At 35.0% G+C, this 18,376-nt stretch overlaps 1 protein-coding gene across 13 annotated transcripts in view; it reads right to left on the reverse strand.

Moving 5' to 3' along the window:
• Abcc9 (ATP binding cassette subfamily C member 9) overlaps positions 1-18,376 on the reverse strand; it is a 128,163-nt gene that overhangs the window by 10,738 nt on the left and 99,049 nt on the right. For all 13 annotated transcript variants that reach the window (XM_076854177.1, XM_076854175.1, XM_076854179.1 and 10 more), the window contains 7 exons: positions 10,147-10,248; positions 9,430-9,550; positions 7,862-7,992; positions 7,051-7,129; positions 5,068-5,176; positions 2,638-2,741; positions 7-140 (listed from right to left, as the gene is read on the reverse strand). In XM_076854177.1, coding sequence (XP_076710292.1) covers positions 7-140; positions 2,638-2,741; positions 5,068-5,176; positions 7,051-7,129; positions 7,862-7,992; positions 9,430-9,550; positions 10,147-10,248 — 780 coding nt within the window. The remainder of the gene's footprint in view (positions 1-6; positions 141-2,637; positions 2,742-5,067; positions 5,177-7,050; positions 7,130-7,861; positions 7,993-9,429; positions 9,551-10,146; positions 10,249-18,376) is intronic.

An 18,376-nucleotide genomic window follows, 5' to 3' on the forward strand; every position in this document is an offset into this window, starting at 1 on the left:
ACTCACTGTGGCCATGTCAATGGAAGCCGTTGCTTCGTCCATAATGAGAATGCTGCTCTTGCGGACAAAGGCTCTGGCCAGGCAAAACAGCTGTCTTTGTCCAACACTAAAGTTCTCCCCACCTTCAGTGACAACTGCATCTAAGTCAGAAGAAAAAGCAAAGATTTAATTGAAGAAATGATATTAATATTTTCCTTGGACAAAGAAGTAATTAAAAAATAAATCATGCTGGTATCATTTTGTGCTGGTGTAAGTATTTCCTCCTGAAAGGCAAAGTGGAACTTGACTTTAAGAAAGTGAATATGATGGTAGGTCATCCTATTTTTCTTTTCCTTTTCCTTTTTTGTCATACTGGGGATTGAACCCAGAGCTTTGCAGGGGCTAGGCAAGTGCTTAACCACTAAGATACACCCCTGGCCCATTCTTATTTTATTTCAAGACGGGTCTTGCTAACTTGTCCAAGTTTGCCTCAAACTTGTAATTCTTCTGCCTCAGCTTCCTGAGTAGCTAGTATTACAAGGATGCGTCACCCCATTCAGCAGGTCATTCCTAATTTTGACAACATATGGTGAATTACCTACTAAGAGTAGAATATAAAATATTGATAAACATTTTGAAGACTAGAAGGCCTTGAGGATTATTTACTATAATTCTTTAAAATGGTTCTTTAATATGATTATCTAAGGCTCAGAAAGAGGACGTGGTTTGTCCAAACTAATATATAGTAGGACCTGATAAGAAACAGAATATTCACAATTCTAATTCCAGTTCTCTTTCGATTCTACCATTCCCATAGACTGGAACCACCAAGTGGACAGGACTGGGCTTGTTTCTGTTGGCCAGTATATTTCTAGTATGATGATAGCAGCTGAATAAAATACCACTGTGCAGATAACTGAATGTGTCTCATTGTGCTTTACTTCTTTTTTATTAATTTCCATCCATATTTCATAAACTGCTACTATGAATTTAATAAAAATCCTGTTTACAAAATATCTCTTTTATTAGAATTCAAACACTTTTTAGTATGGTCCTAGGCCAAATGTCAATTTATTTTATTCCCATGCATCAAATTCTTACACTTCCCCTGCTTGAAAGCTGTGTTTTTAATCATCAAATTTTAATTTACATAATAAATAAGAATGATTCTCAGGATGATGAATGTTCTTTATCAGAGCTGGCCTGAACCAGATCTTCATTAAGCAATTCGTGTCATCTTTATTAAGATAATAAGTACAATGTTCAGTAAATTATATGGTATAAAAATAATCCTTTGTTGCTTACACCATACCACAACCTACAAGCTCTATGGCCACTATTTAAAGTAGGTGCATTCAGCTCTCATGTTAGTGAAGAGGATTATGTGGTTTTAAATGCCTGTCTTTTCAACTCTTAATGGTGTTGGGGGTAGGAGATATCAATAATTATTATTGGAAAGTTCATCTGAATTTCTGAAATTATTCCTGCAACCTGATACTAGCAAGGTCAATAAAACTTTTCTTAAAAACATGCTGTCCTGGGCTGGGGTTGTGGCTCAGTGGTAGAGTACTTGCCTTGCATGTGTGAGGCATTGGGTTCGATTCTCAGCACTGCATATAAATAAATGAATAAAATAAAGGTCTGTCAACAACTAAAAAAAAAAAAAAACCATGCTGTCTTAATTTTTGTTTTTGGAATGCTTCTATTTAGGACTTAATTAAAATCAGAAAAATGTATTGCTTTTCAGTAAGTCTTCCTTAAAAACAACAACAAAAAACCTAGATGCCAAACAACACAATCAACTTGGAAACTACATAATGTGTACTAAAATTAGAATATCAAAAAACTAAACTATTATTTTCCTATTGCTTTCCTATATTAGTGCAGAATTTAATAAAACAAAAGTCTGTAACTAAAGGTGTTCAGTTTTATAGAGACAATATGAATTCTCTGTTGTTTCACTAACAGGTTATTCTTTCATCTCATTATCATTCTTTGTTAGAAATTATGCTACCGCTGGGATTGAGTTTTTATCTATGATTATTTGAATACATGTTTCATTCCTCACAACAATGGCCCAAAACAGTACTAAACAAGATAACGCAAAATAATGTCTTCAAACAAGATGAAAATTATGTAATGTAAATCAAACTAATATTCCCTGTTGGCAGCAAAAAAAAATGGCTGGGAAATTAACTTCTCCTAGGAGGTGTTAAGGACTCTAAATAGCTTCTGAAATAACTTATTCATTTTCTGAGGATAAGTGGTCCTGAACAGGAATGATCACAAGAAAACATCTGGTTAAAGTGGAGGTAATGAGAAGACTGAAGAGGTCAACATATTAATTGGGATATTTCGGACTACTCACTTGGAACAGAATTTGTTCTAAGGTTTATCCTCTTATATTCTATGCAAAATAGCTCACTAGATTTTAAAATGTCCTAATAACTTTCAGTAGATTATTTTAAGTATAAGAGGATTTAACATCGGGCTTGGGGTGTATGTATCCTAGTGATAAAGTGTGTGCATAGTATGCACAAGGCCCTGGGTTCAATACTCAGCATTAATGAATGAGAGAATTTAACACTAATTATGTGATTCTAACATGCATAATTAATTGCATACTGAAAAAGCAAATCTACAATTTAGAAAATATACCTAGACCTCCTGGTAGAGATTTGACCATATTCTTCAGCTGGGCAATTTCTAGAGCCTCCCAGAGTCTGTCATCCGTGCATTTGCATTCTGGATCTAAATTAAACCTGTAGGGAAAAATAGTTTAAAATAATAAAAATATATAAAATAAAAGATAAATTTCAATATATATTTGCCCATTGCTTCTCTTTCCTTACAATTTAATTTTCATATGTGTTTCTGTTACTGCTTTTTATTCAGCACCTAGAACAGTGCTCAGGATAGAGCAAGCACTGAATTCATGCTTAATGAATGAATGAATGAATAAACTTAGGTTATCAAAAATGTTTTGATGACATCATTAGGTAAATTTACATACATGATAACAATTAATTTTAAGATCATTTTTCTTGGTGCATTATAATTGTACACAAGAGTGGGTTTGTTGTTACATATTCATACATGCACATGATTTGGTCAGTTTCATTCCCTAGTACCTTCCTTTTCTCTCCCTTCCTCCTCCATCCTGGTCCCTTTCCTTTACTCTACTGGTCCCCCTTCTATTTTCATGACACACACCCCTTTTTTCTTCTTCTCTAGCTTCTACATATGAGTGAAAACAGAACCCTTGACTTTCTGAGTCTGGAATATTTCACTTAAAATAAATTTACAAGTTCCATCTACTTTTCTACAAATGACATAATTTCATTCTTCTTTTTTCTGAATAAAACTCCATTGTTTATATATCCCACATTTTCTTCATCTATTCATCTGCTGACAGACAGATGACCTAAGCTAGTTCCATAATTTGGCTATTGTGAATTATATCTCTATAAACACGTGTACATGTATCACTATAGTATGCTAACTTTAATTCTTTAGTATAAATACCAGGGAGTGGATATATCTGGGTCATATGGTGGTTCCATTCCTAGTTTTTTGAGGAACCTCCATATTAATTTCCATAGTGGTGGTACTAATTTACAATCACATCGGCAATGTAGAAGTGTTCTTCCCCCCATATCCTCTTCAGCACTTTTTTAGAGAGAGAGAGAGAGAGAGAGAGAGAGAGAGAGAGAGAGAGAGAACTTTTTTTTTAATATTTATTTTTTAGTTTTTGGCGGACACAACATCTTTGTTTGTATGTGGTGCTGAGGATCGAACCTGGGCCGCACACATGCCAGGCGAGTGCTCTACCGCTTGAGCCACATCCCCAGCCCCAGCATTTATTATTATTTGTGTTTTTGATGACTACCATTCTATCTGGAGTGAGATGGCATCTCAATGTAGTTTTGATTTGCATTTCCCTGATTACTACAGATATTGAATATTTTTTCATATACATGTCAGCCATTTGAAATACAATTAATTTTGTTCCTTGGATTTATCTACTCTATATTATACTTAGTATAACTTGATTAGTGTCTTACTAATATTCCTGAAAAAATGATGCTAAATACATAAATCAATATGGGAACATATGCAACTTTAGATAAGCTGGGCTATACCAACAATAATAGTGGTATTCAGAATAAATACACTCAGGTATAAATTGACCATGGTATTGTTAAACAGCTTGATAATCTAGAACTTTACAGCAAAGTAACTTTACATGTGAGTATTGAGAAATCTTACATATATTTTTCTCTTCAATATAAACAACAATAAAAAGGAGTTGGCAAGTACTTCTTTGTGATTAATGAATGGCAGAGAAGAAAGAACACAGGATGAATGAAATGACAAATGTGATCTCAGGGGGGTGCGCTTGGAAATCAGGCAAACTTCAGGTGAGATCTCAGTTCTACCATTTCCTATGTGTATGAACTTGGGCAAGTTATAGCTTCTTTGAGTTTCAAAATACTCATTTGTAAAATGGGGATAACAACAATCTAGAACATGTTTTGAGAACTTCATCAGACAAGCATATTTAAAGTACTTAACAGATATACTTCCAGTTTTTGTTGTTGTTATTTTTTTTATTTTTTATTTTTGTGTTTGTGAAACCATGATCCAGAAATAAAGAAGACTGTAGCAACCTCTTCCCATCAGTTTGTGGCCGAAAGTAAGGTTGTGAAGGATAGCGAGACAAGCAAAGAGAATAACTAAGTTCAGAGTTATCAGTTGAGGCTAGGCCAGGCACACAGGAGTTAGGCAGGTATCTGTAGGTTAGAATACCTAAGAAATGTCTTCCAAGAATCACTGCTACCATTTTTTTCCTCTGAACTATAATCAAATTAAAAGAAAAGAGCTCTTGGAAACACAGGGATTTGGCTTCTATGGGGTTAATTTACCAACTCTAGGATTTCCCAACTCAAATCTTTGGACAGCCTATTTGATTTTATCATTTTGATAATTTTTTCACATCCACCTGAAAAATAACTCACAAAACAAAACCAACCTATGACCTGAAGGAGGAATACTAAGGCCCACAGATTTTTGTTGAATGTTACCCACCTAATAGAACCGCTGAAAAGTATTGGATCCTGAAGAATGATAGAAAGTCTAGAACGTAGCGTATGCAGTGGCAGTTTAGAAATGTCTATCCCATCGATGACAATCTTTCCTGTTAAGGAGAAACAAAAATTACAGGCATGTGGTAAACTCACAAGTAAAATTTTCATTTGTTTACAAATTAAAGGTTTTTTCCTAGCACCAATTAAATTCTGAAAATAAAGCTTTCCATTTAGGAAACATTATGACATGTTTCTGAAAAGGGTAATAGTTTGTCTTTCTTATATGTACTTCTCTTAAGGAAATTTTCAGTTTTTATTCAGTTTATATGGCCTTATACGCCCAAAATAGTTTTATAACTTTCAGGGTCCTTTCTTTTCTACTATTCCTTTATCCCCCTTCCTTGCTTGATTTATCTTCTTGGGATTGACCAGAATCTGATCTGACATATTCATATTCATTCTCTCTTTCTCTCTCCATATATAAAATACACATTATTCATTTTCTTGTAAAATGATTATTTATGATTATTTATGTGTACGTGTATGTGTGTGTGTATTATATACTCACTTATTTATTTAATGGTCTCTCTCCAAATTAAAACAAGTTTCTTGAAGACAAAGCTTTTTTTGTCATTTTTTTGTCTTCATTCACTCCTGTATCGATTGACTAGCACAATGCATTACAAATAGGAAAGTGAGTTCTATGATGGAGATATCTTTTTTTTTTTTTTTTGCAAATTATGCAATCTTGATCTTCTTTCCTCAACTTTAGATAGAATGATTTTATCATCTCATTTGTATGCAAAGACAACATCACCCTGGGAGATAAGTATGCTAAGCTCAAAATGGCAGGTGCAGTCCTTTTACCTGGTAGATCTAGACTTGAGGGCAGGTAAGGGTGAGAAGCTTAAACTGTGTCTTTCAGGAATAATATGTTATTTATTAAACTATTAATTACCTAGTGCTACTAAAAAGTGAACAAGTCACTGAGAGTTCACATGGAGCCTGAAATCATGTTCTAAACACATGGGCATCAGGCTGTCCTAATACGATCTGTCAGAACCACAAGTTTTCATGAAAACTTTCAGTCAAGGGCCTTTTGATCATGTACTTGTCTTGTAACACTGCTAACCCAGGGATGGAAACCTACCCTGCTCTGGAATTTAACACACCACCACCAATTCCAGATACCACAGTTGAATGTTGTTGTTTATATACAGATCTTTTTATGTCATGTAGATGAAATTAAAAACTATAATCTTTCAAGTACAATAAAAATGTAAAGTACTATAGTCATCAAAATCATTGTAGGTAATAATAGTAAGCTCTTCCTTGGGGTGGGGGTCAAGTTCATTCTTAGATTCCCTTTAATTTGGGGTGTCTTCTATGTCTTTTCTGCTGACCTATTTATATTTTTTCTAAAATACAGATTAAATTAAATTATTTCTATGCTCTTACCATAGATGAATAAATATTTTTGTATGTTATTTACATGAACTCAACACTTCATAGCAAAGATGTTTGACGTCATTAATCCATGTTACTCAGAAGTTGAGGCACGAGTCATGCACCAAAATTTAAAATACACATCATTCATTTCCTTGTAAAATTTCTTTCTTTGATGGAAAAACATATATTTTTAGTTTGAGGAAAGCAAGACAACATTTCCATCTTTCTTCCTCTTGAAATGCAACCTACATCTACTGCTCTTCAAAGTGGACAGCCATCTTCATTTTACCAGTTCATTAGAACTCTTTAGCAGCAATCTCTACACTTTAGCTTAGGGCTAATCATTTTATTTTCCCAATTCTATGTTCTTTCTTTATCTTTGGGTTATTTATTTGGGACATCTGCTTTGAACCACGTGAGGGCACAAAGTCCTTATAAACATTTGCTTTTTATTTTTGCAGAATTAGGTAACTTGAAAATGTTTTTGAAAGGAAAGCACCATATGACTGATTTAAAAAATTAATTAACAACTTACCATCAAATATATCAACCATTCTGAAGAAAGCCAGCGATAAGGAAGACTTTCCGCTGCCCGTGCGACCACATATGCCCACCTGAAAAAACAACTGTCACTCAAAGAGAAGAGGACTCAGAGAAAGAACAGAAAATGGACAAAAGTCTAATTGGCTTAGAAAAGATATGAAAAAAACACAGACAATTTGAGTAGTCTCATTACAATCTCATTTTCTCCTTAGTTCTTATGAGCTATCATTATTAAAATAAAAGCATGAAGTCCTCACCTGATCCTCAATGAATACATTCAAACTCTTTTCCTTTCCACATGGTTGTATTGTTTTTCCTTCATGGTGCAATTTTTGCATATAGCATGTCATTTTATTTTATCTTAGAAATGATGAGTTTATAACAAAAAGTAGAATGAGTCCATTTTTTCCCCCCGAACACTTATTCTTTTTACAATACTGAAAGAGGTCATTTGGGGACTAGAGCAAGACTTTTTTCTTGGCAAAGGTTCCCAAGGAAATGTCTGATATGGTCATAGCCAGAAGCCATAGATTTTAAACAAAACACCTACTTTTAACATTTCTGATTTTCATGGGAGATGAATGAATGGCAATCTGACCTAGAGAACATGTATTGTACTCTGATCCTGTCTCTCCCTCTCTCCTTTTACAGGTTCTTGTAGCTACACCATGCAGGGAATACGATCAGAGCCCAGTGAGATTACATTTACTAGGCTTCAATGTTCAAAGAGCTTAAGGAGTGACAATGGGCTTCATCAAAGTTTTTAAGGTATAAAACAAATCAAATAGCATTGAATTCTTTACCTTTTGTCCAGGTTTGATGTAAGCCTTGACATGTTTAAGAACAGGCTTCAGATTGTTTTCATATCTGACACACAGATCATGAATCTTGATCTCTCCTTCCTGTGGCCAATGTTCTGGAACCTGAGAAGGATCTAGGGGTTGGAAGGACAGATAGATAATAGGTAAATAGATACATATGGAGAAACATACACAAGCTTGAATATGTCTATATGCATTTTTTTTTTTTTTTTTTTGGTTCTGGGGATTGAACTCAGGGGCACCCGACCACTGAGCCACATCCCAGCCCTATTCTGCATTTTATTTAGGGACAGGGTCTCATTGATTTGCTTAATGCCTTGCCATTGCTGAGGCTAGCTTTGAACTCATGATCCTCCTGCTTCACCCGCTAAGCCACTGGAATTACAGGTGTATACCACCACGCCTGGCCTGTCTATATTCAATTTTAATAATGATTTTAATATATATGATCTTTCCTAAACTTAAAATATTATTGAATCCAAATCTATAATAGTTTATATTTTTAAAAATTAAGTCACATTGGAAGTAAACATGTCTTGGTTAAGAATTTTAAAATTTTTTATATGTTTGTTTTTAGGGCATTAACTAGGATCATGGCTCTTCAGTCTTTCATCATTCAATTCTATTCACAGTGAATACAGAGAGATTATTTTTGAACTGATTTATTTGTTCAGTTAGTTAATCATCAAACATAGGAGTGCTTAAGATGTGAGAGTGCTATGCATGGTGCTGGATATGGAGATGAAAGACGTGGCTTGAGGTGCCTTCTGTGTCCTGGGGAGGGACATGAGGCATTTACACTATTATATGGAGAGCCACATGGTGCAGGGAAACCAAAGGCACACTGGGAGCACAGATGGTGGCAATCTGAGCATTCCAGGAGGCTCCAAAAAGATAAGAATCTTAGAGGATAAGAGATGGGGAACTCTGTTCAAATTTGTCTAAGAGAAGAAAAAAGATGAAAAGGAAGCATAGCATGCTAGTGAGGCCAGAGTAGAAGTTGTGCAAGTGACAATGAGAAATGAGACTAGGTTGGTGGCAAGAGTTAACTCATGCAGGGTCTGGTGGTCTTAGCTAAGTTATCTAGGTTTTTGTCCTTGGAGAGCTATAAAGTCATGGAAAGATTTAGATAAAGATATGCATTTTGAGATTTGCATTTAATAAAGATTATTCTGTTCTCAGTATTCAATTTCCTGCCAGTTTTATTCCAACAGAATTGAGAATCTCATTTAGTATTTTAAGATCTAAGTTTCTTGACTTCTAAGTTAAAAAGGTCTTAAGGAAGAAAATTCAAGAACTTGTAGTTTAGATTGGCAATTAATGTAATAAAGCCCCAATATTTTTTACAACTCTTTAAATATTATAAAATAACGTCTACTTGGACTCTAATTGAGCCCAAGACTTTTCAGGTCTAAACAGTCCTTTTTTCAGGTGTTCAATCAAGCAAAATCAAGATAAGAATATTAAAGTGGTAAACAAAAGCTAAACAACAATATGCCTGACACACATGTAATATTTGCTTAAAATAATATTTAATTGAAAAAAAATACCCATGGTGCCTTCATAGTTCTCAGACTCCATACTCAAGAAGCTGTTCACTTTCTTGACTGCACCCATCTGCACCTCCAGGTCAGCCAAATTCCTCACAACCCAGTTCAAATAATTGGTAATCTGTGTCAGGTGACAAAAAATTCACATATTTAAAATTAAGGTGAACAATTTTCATACTTATAGGATATTTGGGGATTGGATGACTTAGATGCTGGTGTTCATCATGTGGTATAATCTGTACTTGCTGTAAGTCATCAGAGACCAGGGAGGACATCATGGGAGATGTTGGCAAAGAAGATGTCTGCTCTTCTTCAAGGTTCTCCCTTGTCACTGTTCTGTGAACTGTCTTCTGACATCCCTCGCACAGTGGGTAATTGTATACATTACTGTTTGCATGAATCTCATTTATTTCCACACTCATTTTAGTGTCCCCAACTGGATTGTGAACAACTTAGGATAGGGATTTCAAGCAACATGAAGAACACTCATCATAGAACTTGAGAAGCTTTTAAAAATCAGTTTGCAATTTCAAAAATGGAGCCAACCTGTATAAAATGTTAGATTTGGGTTCCAAACTATCATTCTTTGTAAGATGTCATTTTGTTATCTATTTCAGACTTATCCTCTTATGTCCATGAATAAGAGTTGGCAATAACTACAGAATGTTCCTCCACTGCTGCACAGAAAGAGATATTTTCATTCATATTCATACCTACCGTAAGTGCATAGAGGAGACCCAAGCCCACCAATCCAGAATTGGACGACCCACTAATGGAAGCAATAGATGCAGTAAGGACAATGCAAGCTCCCAGGTAATCCTGAAAAAGAGCAAGCAAAAAGTCACAAAATTATTCCCAAGTTCTTAAACCAAAAATCTCAACTAAGGTGATCACCATGTGTTCTGTTACATTTCAGAGGAAGGATACCTAAGATATGGAATAACGAGAACTTGCAATATTACAACTGGAAAGGAGAGTGGTGCCACACTCTCATTATATAAGATAGGGGTTTTCAGAAGTTAAATACCTTTTACCTTCTCAGAAATTAAGCTGCAATTGGTGTCAGAAATAAGACCTTGCCCCCACCCCACATTTACATACATTGTGTTGCCAGACAAGCCACATTTTTGGACCTGATTTTCTAGCTTATATTTCACACGTGCTTTTGTCAGGATTGCAATAGCTTCTCTGTGTGGTAGATCGAGATCCTTGCAGAAATGTCCCTCTATTTAATTTGTTGGCAACTGTATCTGAACTTTTTTCCAACTGTGCTCAGAGTCTGGGACATTAGATCTGCTGATCTATGTAAATGAGAATAAATGCTATAGGTGCTCATAAAGTATGCACATGTCTCAGAGTATCTAAATTTTCCATGATTCAATGATAAACTCTATTGCAAAACTTTAAAAATTCATGAAGGTCAACCTTAGACTCAAATGGGAGTCAGCAGACATCTGTTTATTTCCTAACACCCTCTTCATTCCCCATTTCCCAATCTTCTTAGGTATTGGTCTGTCCTCTTGTTTGAAAAATAAATCCAAAAAACTTCTCATGCTGATGTGTCACAAGTCCCAGAAGCAGGTAGAATTTCAGACTTGGATTCCCTAGAATAATCTCAAGTTTCACCCCACTGGTGAACCCCTTCTCTAGCTTGACATATCTGTGATCCTCAAAAAACAAAACAAAACAAAACAAAAAAACTAGCAACTTGGAGATAAGACTTTATTAACAGTAATGGAATGTTTAATGTGCTGAAATAAATGAATGAAACTTCTCCAATCAGTTCACACATGCGCATTGTTGACTCTTTGAAAAAAGAGTTCCAAAGATCAAGCTGTTGGAGAGCAAACAGTATCTCAGCCTTGGAATCCAAACCTGGGTTCAAATGTTGGCTTTGCCAGTTACTAGCTAGTGGACTCAGACAAGTAATTTAAACCCCCTTGATTCTCAATTTTTCTTCAAAAAATATAAATAGTGCCTAATTCACAGAGATTTTAAAAGAATAAATAAGTTAAGTACCAGCTAGATTTCCTCATCTCCATTCATCAGATGTCTTTCTTCTCCTGAATGATTTTCAAACATTTGAAGCCAGCTTAAACATGTGCATCCATTATAAGACATCAAAGATCAAAAGAGGCACTAACATTTAATTCTATATTGATTCCCATAATTGTTATAAAGGATTAAAAAAATTAATCATGTAGAGTTCATCCCTTGAGATAAAGAGTTCCACAAAGGTAGTAAATACTCCTTCACTTCTTTTGATGTAGTCATTGATAAGGATCTATCACATTCTAATCAGACAGTTCTTCTTCTTTTCCCCTTTATTTGAAGCAATAACTGGATGGAGGCAGAATCTAACCAGTCTGGATTATTTTTTTCATGGTTTATAAATGTCAATATGAGCCCCAAAATACTTCTAAAACATTTGTAGCAATGATTTTTTTCCTTCTTAGCCCTCATGTAAAGTGCATACTTTCAAAATCATGTGATACATTTGTTATTTACATGTTATCTTTCCCAAATTTTTAAAAAGTAAATGAGTACAAGAGGATATTTACAATAAGGTATTCCTAGCAGTATGTAAAGAAACACATTACTCAGCTCCTGAGAAATTTTTGTGAGGATGTATACATTAAATGTTAGGAGCAAGGCTCTTTGTTATCAATTTCTATTCTCTGATTTTTGTGTTGACTTCTTTGGGAAGAACAGCCTCACTCATTCATTCATATATTCTTCTAAAAGTGTAAGTCAGATAATATAGCTTCTCTCTATAGAACTATTAATGCCTTCCTACAGCACCTATAATAACTTCAAACAATGATGGATTACAAAGCTTTACATGACATAAAGTATGAATTCTATGTCCTCCTTACTCAGAACCTATCTAAATTCCTTTCATGCTTCAACCCCACTAGCTATTTCCTATTCTTGGAAGTACACCGACTTTGTTGCTGCTAATGGCTTCCTAGAATGTTTGTCCACAGGTCACCTGACACCTGGCTTCTACTCACTGTTAAAGTGTCAATCAAATGTCAACTCTTTGGAGAGGCCTTCCTTTCTTGGCCCCCAACTCCAGCCCTAGAGCTGTTCTCTATCTCATTGCCCTGTTTTACTTTCCTCAAAAAACTTAGAGATACCTGAAATGATCTTATTTGCTTATTTATTTAAAAGTTCTTTGTCTACTACTCTCACTAGAATCAAAGTTCCATAAGGACAGGGCTTTCAATATTTTCCATTTATTATATCTAGCAAGAGCAAGGCACTTGGTGTATCAGTTTCTGTTCTAAGTACATTGTAAAGGTCTAGAGGTTCTTTATGGAAGAAATGATTGGGTACATTCACCTCTTCATAAAACATTTACTGAGTATTACTATGACTCAAATATCTTCTAAATTAGGACATCAAATATCTTTGCTTTTAGGGATCCTGTGAATCATTTAATTCTCTATGAGCTTCTTTTCCCAATTTTTAGAGTTGAACATGGAAAGCTACTACAAGAATGCATATTTGATGAAGTAAGGAATCCTACACCAAGTTTTATGAACTTTTTGCCCCCATTTTGAACTATGCTATGACCATCTCCTACTGAGCTTTGCCAGGCATAAGGGTTAGGGGTTCTTTGCTTTCCTAAAGTGAAAACCACTCTTACTTGACCATTCAATTCCAAATCATTATTATTTTTTATTATTTCAATTGGGAGACTCATAAATTGCTGTGTTGCTGTATTCATTACAGAGAGCAGATAAGAACAGGGCTAAAATAGAACAGGGCCACTTATGAGATACTTAAGCAACAAAATAGTCACTGAGTCTATATAAATGAAAATTAAGCCATAGACCCAATATTAATAGGACAAAGGAAATGTAAAACATTACACACACAGAGACACACACTCTCTCTCAATTTAGTGTAATACAGAAAACTCTGTATCCTATCTTGGGCTCCTGGATTCACAGGCAGCATAGAACTAAATGGCAGATTCGACTAGATGACAATTTTAATTACTTTTTCTTGAATTAAAATAACTTCTGGGAACACATAAAGTCTAACTATGGGAAAAGATTCAGAAAGAGAAGTGAAACCAGAATAAGGAAGTAAAGGGAGAAGGCTGATCAATACCTTATAGTCATATATTTTCTGGTCTGCTTCCACATAGCTAATGTTTTCAAAATGACCTGTAAAATTTGTCAGTGTTACGACTAGGTATTATTAGTTCAGTAATTAATGAGTTTCCAATTCATATGTAAAGATATTATAGAGATAATATTTTTGAGACTTCAGTAAAAAGAAGGCATAGCTTTTTGAGGTACATTTTATAGGCAAATTTTCAGATGAACCCATGATCAAAATTTATAGTCAGATTCAAATAGATATAACTTGGAAGCTAATATGTCTCACTAGGATCTGTAACAAAATTATTTATCATTAAATATTCCTTTTATGCTCTTTTTTAGAAAGTGCTGTTCACAATGTCATTTAATTAATACTATTTTCCAGCTCACTTCTATATTATTACTACTGAACAAAAATGTGTTTTCTAAGGAATTGAAATTTTGGGGGAAGCATTTGATCAGAATTTTATCTTGATCTGTGTAAGGAACAAAGCTCCTTTGTGCACAACTTTTAACAAGAAAATTTCATAGCATAATCACTAAATTTTAATTACTTCCCTTCAAATAGTACAGTAGTATATAAATATGAAATTGAGAGCTAGTATAAAAACTTATGTTAGCTATCAATTTTTTACTTCCTTTAGTGTTAACAAGTTTAATGAATTTCAGAATAGCCCTATGGTTTCTATTTCTCTGGAAATATATAAACAGAAAAATGGCTTAAGAGCAATAAATTAAGAAATGGGAAGCAGGCACACTGAACGACTCACTCAGAGGACAGTAAATACTTAGAAAGCACAACACTTTTTCTATTAAGACCTTACATAGCCTAACCAATTTATTCAATGACAAGCATCTGTCAAAATGATACAATGGCATAAGATTTAATTTAAGAAACTTAGTATATTAATCCTAAATACATTAGTTACTCTCAAAAAAAACCCAATCATAGGACATTTTACTTGTATATTGCTAAATTATAACTTCTATCAATTATATGAATCCAAAACTCTCTCCCAGATTAGAAGCCTTGGATTTCTGTGTCAAAAGAGAAGCCTCTCGTTGTCAGATTCCAAATAAGTGATTCAGATTATATGTGAGATTATAATGAGAATTCTAAATCTCTATAAAACAGACTTGCAAAAAGTTAACAGTAACCAAAATGTATATGATCTATTTCCTCCCTGTACCCCTCAGGAGTATGTCTATGGCACCACTGCAGGTGGAGGAGAATATATTTCCTCCAAATTAAAAGATCACTTCACACCTGTCTACTGTGGAGTTGTGAACACACAAAAAGCTCTGTGCTATTTCACAAAGTATGCTCTTGTGCAAGTTCACCCTGAAGACTATTTTCACTTTAGCATGTGGATTCCAATCCCCTTATTATTATTATTTTTTTCTTTTTGGCTTCCTGATGTGAATTTTCTTTTATCCTTTCACCACACAGCAAGACAAAGCCTTGGAAAGACAGCCTTGAAATAGAATTACACAACTTTTGCAAGTGGAAACGCTGGTGCCAAAGAACTGGAATTGTTTAGTGCTGAACCAGAGCGTAGGCAGCATTCAAAGGTTAGGCTGCAGCGACACATCGCACAGGATCACTTCATTTGGCACCCGGGGGGAAAAACCGTCCCCTCTGCTGCCAAAGCTACCCGGGTGGCCCTTGTCTGACTACTTTTATACCAGCCAAATAATTTTAAATTTTATCCTTTTAGACCTTTGTCCTTTGTTGATGTGAGTGTGTTATTATGGCCCTTATTTTTTCCCAATTCAAAATAAATAGTATATATATATATATATATATATATATATATATATATATATATATATAGATAGATAGTAGGCAAGAGTGAATCCTCCATGAGGACAACTTCACCCAGAGAAAGAGAATGTATTGTGATTGTCATGCAAAAGTCACGTGTTTACGAACCAAAACCAAAACCACAATGATAGCAAACGCACATTGTATGGGGCTCAGAGACCCTGCCAACTCAATATGCTGGTTTTGCTCTGGTTTCCCTCCCTTTCTCTCTGTCAATAGCAGGGGCATTAGTTTGAAAAAGCTAGAACTGGAAGTGAAGAGAAAGGGAAGAGAAAAACAGTCACAGCAAGCTGTAAAATTATGTTTTCTTCTGTTTCCGTTGAGGGGTTCTGAGTCCCTGAATGTGAGTTTATAAAATCTCAGAATCTGCATCAGGAAATCCTGCTGCCTCTTCCACTTGATGCCCAAGGCAGTGACCCTCCTTGTATCATTTTCATCATGTTTCTGCTCTAAGAACTCTAAGAATATTTGCTAGGAGCAGATATTTTAATTTCCTGAGTAATATGGCAAAGGATAGTACAGTAATAAAGAAATGCAAAATTGATAGATAATATATATATAAAGGGGAAGGTTTGTTGATATTGCAAATAAGATTGATGGCTGATTTAGGGGGTCAAATAGAAGTTCTCATTACTTTTTTTTTCCCCAAATGACTTACATAGCAGGATATGTGCAGCTGCAGCATTCAGAGAATAGTTCACACCCCAGTCTCCAAGGTCCTATATCTTAATATTCATACTTCTGACAAAAGATAAGTCATTTCAATTGAATTTATGTCTCCAGTGATGTGGATACATCCACAGAAGCATGGTAGTAATGAGGTCATGGATATGTACACAATTAGAAGGGAAGACGATTTCCCAAAAGAAATCATCTACTTAATTTACTCAGTGCTCTTACTGTGCCATGTATTCTTAGAAGATAGCACTTGCATTTTAATATATCTGGTTTTAATGAAAATGCTCAGTGTACTCAGAAGAATAGAAAGAGAGGGAAGCCAACTGGTCTTATGTTGGATCTCTGGAGTTGTCTAGAGGGTTGTGTGTGGTGTGCATGTACATATCCACATAAACATATTGACACTTAAGTGTAATGGATGTGCCTAGAACTTTGCAGTAAACAAACAAAAGTTTCTACCAAAATTCCCCTTTACCTGTCAGAAACAGAAGCAAAAGATGTTTTAATTTGAGGAGGATACCAAAACTCAGGAGTGAATTATCCTTATTGGGTTTTGTTTCTTTTTCTTTCTTTTTTTTTTTTTTTTTTTTTTTGGTACCAGGGATTGAACTCAGAGGTACCTGACCACTGAGCCACATCCCTAGCCCGATATTGTATTTTATTTAGAAATAGGGTCTCACTGAGTTTCTTAGTACCTTGCTGTTGTTGAGGCTGGCTTTGAATTTGTGATCTTCCTGCCTCAGCCTCCTGAGCCACTGGGATTACAGGTGGGTGCCATTGTGCCCAGCTTGTATTAATTTTTAAAGGAGGGATCTAGCAGTGAGACTAGTTTAGCAAATCTTGGAAGGATCATAATTATACAGCACAGAGAAAGTATAATAACAAATGTACTATAAAATAATGGCATGAATGGCAGATTCTGCTCTTCCTGTTTAAAATGTCAGTACAGGTGTGTTTAGCTACTTTTCCACGTGAGGGTTAAAGTATTGGGTCAAATGAAACCACTTTGAGCTTGGCTGCTGTTCCTTTCTAATTTGTCCTGACCTTCCCTTTCTTGGCAGCCTTAAGGCTCCAAAGTCTTGTGTTTTGGCTATGACAACTGAACATATGGTTTGCCTGAAGATTCTTGTTCAACACTTGTCCATGAACCTGACAGTAGGCAGTGCTAAAGAGCAGAAACAGGAGTCACAGGCGGACATGCACTGCACCTCAAGTCCAAAGTAAATGCACTCGCCCCCTAAAAGACACGCTTGATCTTCAAGTGGAGGAAAATCAAACACATGGGCAAATATTACCATTTCCTCCTTATGATTCTGCAACATTCTTTCATTTAGCTATTCCATTGCTAATTCTATTATTCAGATACAATGTTTTCCCTTGGAGAAAAATGCAAATTTGAAAAAGACACAACAAACAGAAGTTTAAAGCAAGGATTTATGGATTGGATGGAGTCTAGAAAAAATGTTTTGATTTTGTTACAGATCTTATGAAACTTGCTATCTGCCTTCACTGTCACCTGGAAGGAATTTTTTATGAACAACCAATTCTTCTTTCAAAAATTTGGGAGATATAATTGTGTTATATTGCTGAATAGTTTCTGCATAATAACTAATAATAGTGGGTGGATAATCTCTGTAAACCACTGAGAAATCATAACTAAAGCACACACATGTAAAAAAAAAAAAAAGCATCCAAGATGCCATATCAATCCATATCCACCAATCAACAGCTCTGGTTTTAACTTGGACACTTCATTTCAATGCTATAAAATTCCTATTTTCATCTGTCCTCTCTGATTATTGAGTTTTAAATGAATGGCTACATATGAATATGCCACAAAATTCCACAATTATAATTGTACATGTACAATTATGATGCCCTAATTAAAGTAACAATAATAATAAAGAAAGGAAATCATAGAGTAGAACAAGTAGATGGGAGAAAGAGGAAGGGACAGAAAGGGAAGCTCCTGGGGAATGAGGGAAATCAGACTGTTTTGTGCATGTACAAATATGCCATCATGAATCCCACTATTATGTATAATTATAATGCAGCAATAAAAAAGTCTGCATGGGTGGAGACAATCCACTGGAGTAAGGTTCTTCCAACAGAATAAAACTGAGAGTTAACCATAAGAAAACATCATCTAAAGTCATCATTACTCCAAAAGTCACTTATTCATGCTGCAAATTTCACAGACTAGTATGCAGACTGTGTTCCTTCTTCTCCAGAACAACTATCTCAACTTTCTCTTACTTCATCCTTTAGCTGATTAGTTTATGAAACACTTACCAGGGTAGGTACTATCTCCATTCATCCATCCTTCCAT

Source organism: Callospermophilus lateralis, chromosome 4, assembly GCF_048772815.1.
Source record: "Callospermophilus lateralis isolate mCalLat2 chromosome 4, mCalLat2.hap1, whole genome shotgun sequence".
NCBI classification, from domain to species: domain Eukaryota; kingdom Metazoa; phylum Chordata; class Mammalia; order Rodentia; family Sciuridae; genus Callospermophilus; species Callospermophilus lateralis.